At 28.3% G+C, this 9,268-nt stretch overlaps 1 protein-coding gene across 1 annotated transcript; it reads right to left on the bottom strand.

Annotated features, from left to right (window-relative positions):
- Window positions 1-2,797: 2,797 nt before the first annotated feature.
- On the bottom strand, window positions 2,798-5,476 carry LOC100164457 (protein twisted gastrulation). Its single transcript, XM_001948344.5, has 5 exons — window positions 5,249-5,476; window positions 4,931-5,155; window positions 3,557-3,763; window positions 3,301-3,496; window positions 2,798-3,241 (listed from the first exon to the last, which is right to left on the bottom strand). The coding sequence occupies exons 2-5, from the start codon at window positions 5,136-5,138 to the stop codon at window positions 3,145-3,147; spliced, it is 708 nt and encodes a 235-aa protein (XP_001948379.1). The 5' UTR covers window positions 5,139-5,155; window positions 5,249-5,476; the 3' UTR covers window positions 2,798-3,144.
- Between the last annotated feature and the right edge of the window lie 3,792 nt (window positions 5,477-9,268).

The raw sequence follows: 9,268 nt of genomic DNA, 5'->3' as shown, positions 1-9,268 counted from the left end.
TTAATCCAAAAAATATGATATATCAAAAATCTAAAAATAAACTACTTGACTTAGATAAATGTTTTTACTATCAAAATTATTGTTTTATAATCAAATTCACAAATTGGCTATTTTGAATATATCTAAAAAAATTTAAATCAAATGTTAAATTTTTTATTTTCAATGTTAAGAAATAAGTACCTATAATTAAAATATAAAAATAATTATTTGCATAATATATTAGAAACTATAAATAAGTGACTATAAATTTTATATAAAAAAACAATTTAAATACTGATTAGATAAAGTTATTTCAAAAGTCAGTTCTATTTATTACACCCTATATAGTATATTATACTATATAATACCATACGGCATACACAATTACACAGACTGTCGAAAACTTGGTACTCATAAGTGAACACCAACTGACAAGTGATTCGTATATCGTAATTAGGTTTGTGTCCGAATTAGATATGGCCATATGGCCCATATGGGCACAGGAATGTTTATATTAGTAAATACTCATGATACTATTGTCATAGCGCTGAGTCGCTGCTGAACTTGACAACTGATAATAATATATAACCGACCACAACGACCGGGTTTAGTAGAGACATTGGAAAATAATGATTAATGTTCTAAATAGATTTGAACTCGAAAAAATGACAATTGTCGAGTTCATTGTTTCATTCATTATACTCTGAGATACCCTCATGTCTGATGATAAACTGTTTTTGGTTTTTTTTGTTGTTGTAGGAGAAGTTTTGACACATATACACATAAATTATTAGGGGGTGCTAATTTTAAAATTGGGGGTGCTAATACACCCTAAGCCCTCCCCTATTTGCGCCTATGAATATAGCATTGAATTCAAATTTAAAATTTGAAACATTAATTAAAGTTTACCAGCAGAAGAGAACCCATATGCTCACCTTTTTTAATTTTAAATTATTGATTTACTTTTTAAAGGTTGACCGATGAGAAGCTTTGATAAAGTGTAGTTACTTTTCATCACTTCTTATATATTATTAAATTATTTTTTTTACAGTATAATTTCTATGATAAATTAAGGATAACAAAATATTTGTGTTTATTAAGAAAGACATTTTATTTTCAATTAAAAATTAATAAACAGTAATTTTACTTAATATTTTCAACATTGATTATTGTATAAGTATTAAATAGGTATACAAAATGAACAGGTTGTTAAGTATTTTAACATTAATTAAAATTAACAAAATAAAAAAATATAAAATTTTAAATTTAAAGTGTGTTTTATGTACGAAATATCGAATCACGGGAATAAAAGCCCAGAAAAAAACCTAACGGAATAAAAGCCCAGAAATATAAATAGAAATGTGAACACATGTATACACTACTCTTAATGACCTAATTAGTAATTACCATATACCTATAACAAAATATGATAATATATTGTATATTATAATGAAAATAATAATTAATTGTTAATTGTATAAAGTATAGATTGTAAATCAAATAAAAATATAAATTTGAACACAATATTATGTATACGTCATGATTTATTGTGTTATAAGTTATGAGTCAAAAAACACCAGTTTTAGGTATATACATAGTACAATAAGTTATAAATCAAAAAACATAAGCCTTAGGTTTATACATACCTAAATTTTTCAATAGTTATATATGTAAGTATAAGTCATATTCAGATATATAGTTATTTATATTTGAAATTTTAAGATTTTCTTTTATGAAATTACCTATATTGGCCTCTTATACAATTAACAATTATATATTACTAGTTATTATTATTTATGATTATTATCTGTTATAGTAGTATGTATATACCTAAGACTTATGTTTTTTTACTTATAACTTATAACACAATATATCAAATTGTGTTCATATTTATATTTTTGTTAGATTTACAATCTATATTTTATACAATTAACAATTAATTATTATTTTCATTATAATATATAATATATTATTATATTTTGTTATAGCCTATAGGTACATGGTAATTACTAATAATTAGGAGTACAGTATACATGTGTTCACATTTATATTTATGTTTCTGGGCTTTTTTTCCATTAGGTTTTTTTCTGGGCTTTTTTTCCACCAACTGAAATATCCTGTACTGTCATAGTAATAACTAATAAGTAGGTACATGATAATATAACATTTATGCCAACAAAATAATTAACATTTACAATTCTATATCTATAAAATTCAACTAGTATATGCACCATAGTATAATTAACTGATAGTTGAAAATAACTGCCCTACTTCATCCGTATTAGGATGGTACTTAAACAATTAACATCATAATCATTGATTTTACAACATAACTATTTAAAATAAACTTATCCATACCAAAAATAATAATATTACACATTATTTTTATATAAATATAGAAGCATATTGAGTGATTCTTTTAATGCATAATAATCATTATTCCTATGAAAGTTTTTTTTTTTTTTTGTATAGTTTAAAAATAAATTGTATTTTTGTCAATATATATCAATTTTTTATATTCCAATGCTATATTCTGGATATTTTGATTTATTTATTTATATGTTTAAATTTTAGATGAACAGAGTTATACAATACAATTTTGCAAGATATTCTTAACTCATCTGAACAAGAACATTTTCAAAAAAAAAAAAAAATATTTGGTTAAAAATATTAAACTATAAATTAAAAATAAGTATTGCAAAATATATGTAAAAACTTATAAAATGAATAAAAATCAAGCTCATATGCAAAATTGTGGCAAATTGTCCAAAAAAATATGAGTCTAATAAATAATAAGCATTAAAAGAACACGCTAAACTTAAATTGATTTTTGATTATTATTAACTCTGTACAAAGTAACATACAAAATGGAATAAAAATGTTCAATATTATAAGTTATAAAATTAACTAAACATAAATACAATAGTCCACACTAAAATAAAATAAGATTATTGCTCAATCATATTTTGACAGTCAGATCCACGTTACTACAACTAAAAGCATTCGTTTAGGCAAGTAAAATTTCTTGTCCAAGTTGTTAAATTATAATATTTATAAAAGTACAGAGTAGGAATTTATTGATATGATAGTTGTCAACAAAAAAAACAACAAAATTATAATATATACAAATTTAAAAGTAATACTTTATTAATGAAAATTCATTACTTATTGTACCATTTCTTCATCGTCATCTTCTTCATCACCATAATCAGCTTCACTTATTGTTGGCATAACAGTTCCTTTTAATGGGCAGTGTTTACACCTGAAATAAAAAAAAGTTTTAGCAATATATATTCTAATGAGAAATTTGTGATGAATTACCGGCTCTGGTTTAATCCATAATTCAAACACAGTTCACCAACACATTCACAACATCCATCATGGAACCATCGGTAGCTTTTAGCACCCATTGATATACAAGCTGCCTTACATTTGTTCCAAGACAAACATTGACTCATGAATACAACAGAACAATTCAAAGTAATCTTCATAGAAGATTCATCTTGAGCGGAGTTTTCTAAATTTTAAATTTCATTAGCAATCGTTTTAAATTTATAGATAGTTAAATGGAATTTACTTTGTAACAACTTAAATTCTTTCTGAAAATCTGGTGTCAGAATTTCAATGTCTAAATCAATTGGGTATGTTAGAGATTCCCATCGTTGTTGTAGATCTGGTTCCGAAACAAGAGCAGTAAATAAAGTCACGACAGAGTCTGACAGATCTTCAACGTGACTTTTTCTACTCAATTCATTAGTAGTAACATTTGGTTTTGGACACATGTCTAAATTTATAGAACATTAATTATTATTTATTAGTGTTGTACTATATAAATATATTCATATAACCTATCAGAGGAAGTGTTTATATTTTATATTTATTACTGCAATACTGCACATATTTTTATAATTAACAATTTTAATAATAAATTAAAATTAACTATTAACACGTTGACCGCCATGTGGCCACTGGCGGTCATTTGTAAATTTAAAATTGTATGTTTTTGTGACCGCCGGCGGCCATAAATGAATATGGTTTTATATTATTAATTTTTCCATGGTGCTACAATAATGCACCCAAAAAAGTGCCAAGATGTAGCGGGAATCATTACAAATTTTTTGATGTAATAAATGTATTTTTTAAAATTTTTTTATATTTTTAAACTTTTTTCAAATACATAGTATAACATACAAATTTGGAATGACACTGAAAAATATACTTGGCGTACTGATGATGCATATTGTGTGACCGCCGGCGGCCAACGTGTTAAGTGATTAATTTTTTTGTCTCATGAAGAACAAGAAGAATTTGTTTCCATATAACCAACCTTATTGGTGGGCAGTCAATTAAAATGTCTAAGTAATATGATTGATAAAGCCAATAACTTTCAGTGCCCAGCAACTTACATCCTCAACTCTTAAGATATTATGGTCGAAACTGTAGTTTAATGGTATAAGCAACACTTAATAGTTTTAATCGGACTGAATTCAAGGAAAGTAATGCCATTAATGATGTAGAAATACTTGGATTTTGGAATTTAATGAAAAAAAAAAAATAGCACCTACCTATGAGTCAGTTTCTTACATACATGCTACCTGATTATAAAACCAATCTGGTAAGATCATCCCACAATTTTAAACTATAATTATTGTTTTACTGCTAAAAATACAAATGTTGAATAAATTTAAAAACAAAAGCTGTTTGGACGTAAAGTCATCGACAATAACCAGACACTACACTACTACAGTGTGTCTTTAAATGGTAACAACGGACACAACCGAAGATGACTCTAGTCGACATAATAATTGACTAGCGAAAAGTTGAGGCATCGATAATGTTGTTGTATTCGGAGGAAACGAAAAATCATGACACACGATCGACAGGCGGTCCACAAACAGAACCAGATCAGCCGAACTGACATACTTAACTTAACACCATGCACACGACTCACCCACGCACGAGCAGCATTCACTGTACAGATTGTTGAGGCAACTGAAACATTCTTTGCAGCACGAACAGTTGACCAGGTCGCACTTGCACGACTGTGTGATCATGCACTTGGAGACGATCGACGCGCACACAGCCTCGTTGCACGCATAAGTCACGTATGCGAACGCAATCAGCGACCCGACGACAGTGACAAGAAATACGTTCTTCATCTCACGGCGGACGGCTCCTAGAAAACGACGTGTGTCATAGTCACATGTCACATCCGTATTAGACAAGAATTATATATTATTATTTTTTGAGCACCGTCACCGTGCGTTACCTGCGGGCGCAGCTCGTAAAACCACTGGTCTAACTGAATGCCGATGGACGGTTTGGACACTGCTGGTCAGTGATATACTGATCTGTAATCGCTGTCGTCGTCGTTGTCTTCGTCGTCGTTGTTGTTGTTGTTAGTTGTTATACTGTTGTTCGTTCGTTGATACTATCGTAATACTTGTTGTTATTTAATATTGACGTTATCACTTAATCAGTCGGTATCGCTCCCTCCGCCAGTCACAACTAACTATACAGTATAATAATTAATATGGCGACGACCTGTTCATCGAACGGCGTAGGTAACCACCGTAATTAATTACTAAAACTATTGTATTATGGAATACCAAAAATATTAATTAAAACATTTCGAACCAAAACTAACACACGCGGGCCGTAGGCATAGATATTCAAAAATCGAAGTATGATTTGGTGTGTTGTTCCGTAATATATTAATATAATATTTAATGTAGAGAAATCGTCACAGCCCCGTTTGCCACATTCATGTAATATTGGTACCTAGCATACTAAACAGTAAACAGTAATAAGTAATAACTAACGAAAAAAACATTCTAGTTATTTATTGGAATTTAGGCATAAAAAAAGTACCCCTCCCCCGTTAAACAAGGACTGTTATAACGTACAATTGCTGTATGGTAGGTAGTAAGTTACTAGAATAGTCCATCTTTGTTCTCTAATGTCTGCACGTGTGCGGGTACATCACGTCGAGACTTAATATTGTTATATAAATGTCCAAGAAGCGGACATAAAAGGTATGAGGTAAATACTTTATAATATTATTGTCCAACATCCGTACTATAGTAGTGTTCCGGGAACTGCGGTTCCTATCTATACTCATTTTAAAATGGGTATATGAATAATAATATGGGTAATATCACAAATATATATTTGTAATTTTTGAACACCATTCACCACAAAACGTCAGAACCCTCGTCATTCATCAATGGCAAAAATATCGAATTTTTTGACACTTAAAACTGGTAAGAATTTGACTCCTTATTAATTATAATTACCTACTATTTTCTTTATAAGCAATAAACTATATTCGTTTAAATTATTTGTGTTTATAAAAATATTCTGCTCTATAGCTTCTAGAAATTTAAGTAGCCCACCAAAAATATTAAATTACACAGAAATTATTATTTAAAATATTAGAAAAATCATTCTAAACAGAATCTACCCTATTTTAATACAAAATAATATTATTCCCAAATCCCAATACACAATTTGGTTTCAAATATAGACATTCTTTCTTACCCCAAATCACGACTAAAGATATCTTTAATCGTGCCCCATATAAACATTAAACAGATTTGTTGATGTAATCACATCATCCATAGAAAATTACTACCTACTTAAGAGGATGTGACACCCGACACCCTCTATATTGTAGTCTCCGTCTAACACACGTACGATATAGCAAATTTTCGTTCACCTGTCGTTTCAAGTGTGCTGTTAGTTCTGGAGCGGTCTGGGTCAATGTGCTACTGTGCAATTGCACAGTAGGTCGGTGTCATATTATTTTCCCCTGTGGTGAGTAACCAAAAGTAAAAAATTAAGTTCTGAAAGTAATGGGTACTTATAGTAATAGTATAGGACCGATTTTGTTTTCATATAATGGTGGGCCGAATGGTGTTAGTTTGATATTAAAGTGAATTGGCCTATAGGATAATATATTATCAAAATTTTAGGTAAGAACATTATCTGGGTTCCCTTGATCGGTTTTTTACAATATTTTAATGATGAAGTTACTTATGAGTTAATGAGGATTTTCAAATATGTATTAATATTTTACATTTTTTACATACTCATAACTCACATAAAAATTAAAATATTAAGTCTAGTCTACAATCAATGGCTCTACTTATATAAGAACGTATGCACTATATGGCTATATATTATTATATTTTATGCCAGGGGTGGCCAGCGAGAAGAGACTTGCGAGTCACCAAATATATCATCTGACATTTTTTTTTTTTGGCTCTTACGTTAATTTACGTCTAATGTTACGTTAAGATGCGAGTCGCAAAAGTCTATGACGCGAGCTGCGGTTTGGCCACCCAAACCAATTGTGTGTTTTATACGCACAATAAAATGATATTTTCAGATGCAATTTTTCGGCCTAAGTTAAGGGGCCTCGCTACTATTATTATTTAAGGGGCAACATTTAGGCAATTTCTATTCTTGTCATTGCCGCCCGGGATCTATATGTGAGTTGTAAATGATTATTAGTGTGAGTGAAATTACAAGCGGGTATCTTCACTCGTACGCACATGCACATGTCAATAACTCGATAACCATATCAATTTTACTACACAAATTTTACAAAAACATACATTTGTTTTGACAAAATTAAAGTTAGTTAACGTTGCCTGATTTTGATTCAGAAAAAATATTTGAATTCAGCAGAAAAATGTCTGTAGATCGTACGAAACATTTTCCGTTTTTAATATTAATTTTAATTTTAACTAAAATTCGAAAAAGTTGATATTTTCAAGTTTTCAATTACAGTTCACAATAATATAAAATTTAGTTTTTACAAAGTACCTCATAGGATCTATAGACAATTTTCTGGTGAGTTCAAATTTTTTTTCAGAATCAAAACCGTCAACGTTAACTAACTTTAATTTTGTCAATACTTTAGGTCTTTTCAGCTAAAATTGACGGCACTAAGGAGACCCCTTAATTCAATGTACCTACTGTATTATCTACAAGATATCATTAATGTCTAATAGTAAAATAAATTACCTACTTTAATAGCAATGATATAATAAAATATACTTACAGACTACATGCAGTAGGTTAAATTAATTTTTGAAGGAAAAATTATTATTGTAAATGTCATTGTGTGTATAAAAATATAATAATCTACTTTAAAAGTTTCAAAATCCATAACCACAACAAAATACCTAAAATAGTTATTGTTTGTTTAAATATTTAATTTTGTCCAAATATTTTTAACTTAAAATATCTATAAAAAAAACTAATAACAGTAATAACATACTTTTAGTTATTTTGATGAAAATTATTTATTAAATTACAAAAAAATACTGAAATACCTGAGAAAATCGTTCTATGAGAATTTGTTAATTAACTGGTGAATATCCAATGTCTAACTTCAAACAAACATCAGAATCTAAAAGTGACTTTCTATTTAAAAAAAGTGAGTATACGGATTATGACTGAACAGTTATTGTCAACTTTTTGTTGCTTTTATGTCTTATGTTACAATTTAGGCAGCTTAAGTATAAAGACAATTTGACAATTTTGTAGACGTTTTAAAAATATTTATTTGATCATTTTCAATTTTTAAGTGAATTTTAATTTTTAATTTTAATTGCAGAATAATATTGTATTCCGACTTTCGAATATTTTTATTATACAATTGATACATACCGGATACCATCTTCGTCCTATAAAGTACAAAGTTAAAATTTGATCTTATAAATTAAAGTACTGAAATATTATCCTACATGTGAGATAAACGAAGGTGATATAAACCTTTATTACGTAAACTTAAGTTTTTTATTTTTTTAATGTGGTCTGTGATAAAAAAAATATATTTGTAGGTAGGTACCTATAATTAATTTTGTTTAAATTATAATAATATTGTCTTAATTCGAGGTCCCGTTAGTACAGTTGTACCATGCACAGAGCATGGTCACCCGACCACTATTAACGCCATATTCAACACAATAATAATATAATATTATTATAAAAACATTATATTATGCTTAATTGCTTTAATTTAGTATTGTATATTGTAATATACTAATATATTAGAGGAGAACCAAGATTGATACAATATAATACTTTTGAAAATGTAAAAATGTAGTAATCTTTAAACATATATTTATATACTATAATATAAATATATATAGCCATATAGGATTAAGATAGGAAAATAAATTGGAAAGTATGTAGAAAACATCATTTTTATCTTCTTTATCCAAAATTGTGGGTGTATCTCATTGCGCCTTATGCTTGTGTTAAAGTTTCGTATATG

This window comes from Acyrthosiphon pisum, chromosome A3, assembly GCF_005508785.2.
Source record: "Acyrthosiphon pisum isolate AL4f chromosome A3, pea_aphid_22Mar2018_4r6ur, whole genome shotgun sequence".
Taxonomy (NCBI): Eukaryota; Metazoa; Arthropoda; class Insecta; order Hemiptera; family Aphididae; genus Acyrthosiphon; species Acyrthosiphon pisum.
Note: the sequence above shows the minus strand (reverse complement) of the source record. Positions and strands in the feature narration are given on the sequence as shown.

Coding starts and splice junctions, on each gene's coding strand:
- LOC100164457 (XM_001948344.5), bottom strand. CDS start 5,138: ATGAAGAACGTATTTCTTGTCACTGTCGTCGGGTCGCTGATTGCGTTC. Junction 3,764..4,930: donor TGAATGCTGCTCGTGCGTGG/GTGAGTCGTGTG, acceptor CTATAAATTTAG/ACATGTGTCCAAAACCAAAT. Junction 3,242..3,300: donor TATGGATTAAACCAGAGCCG/GTAATTCATCAC, acceptor TTTTTATTTCAG/GTGTAAACACTGCCCATTAA.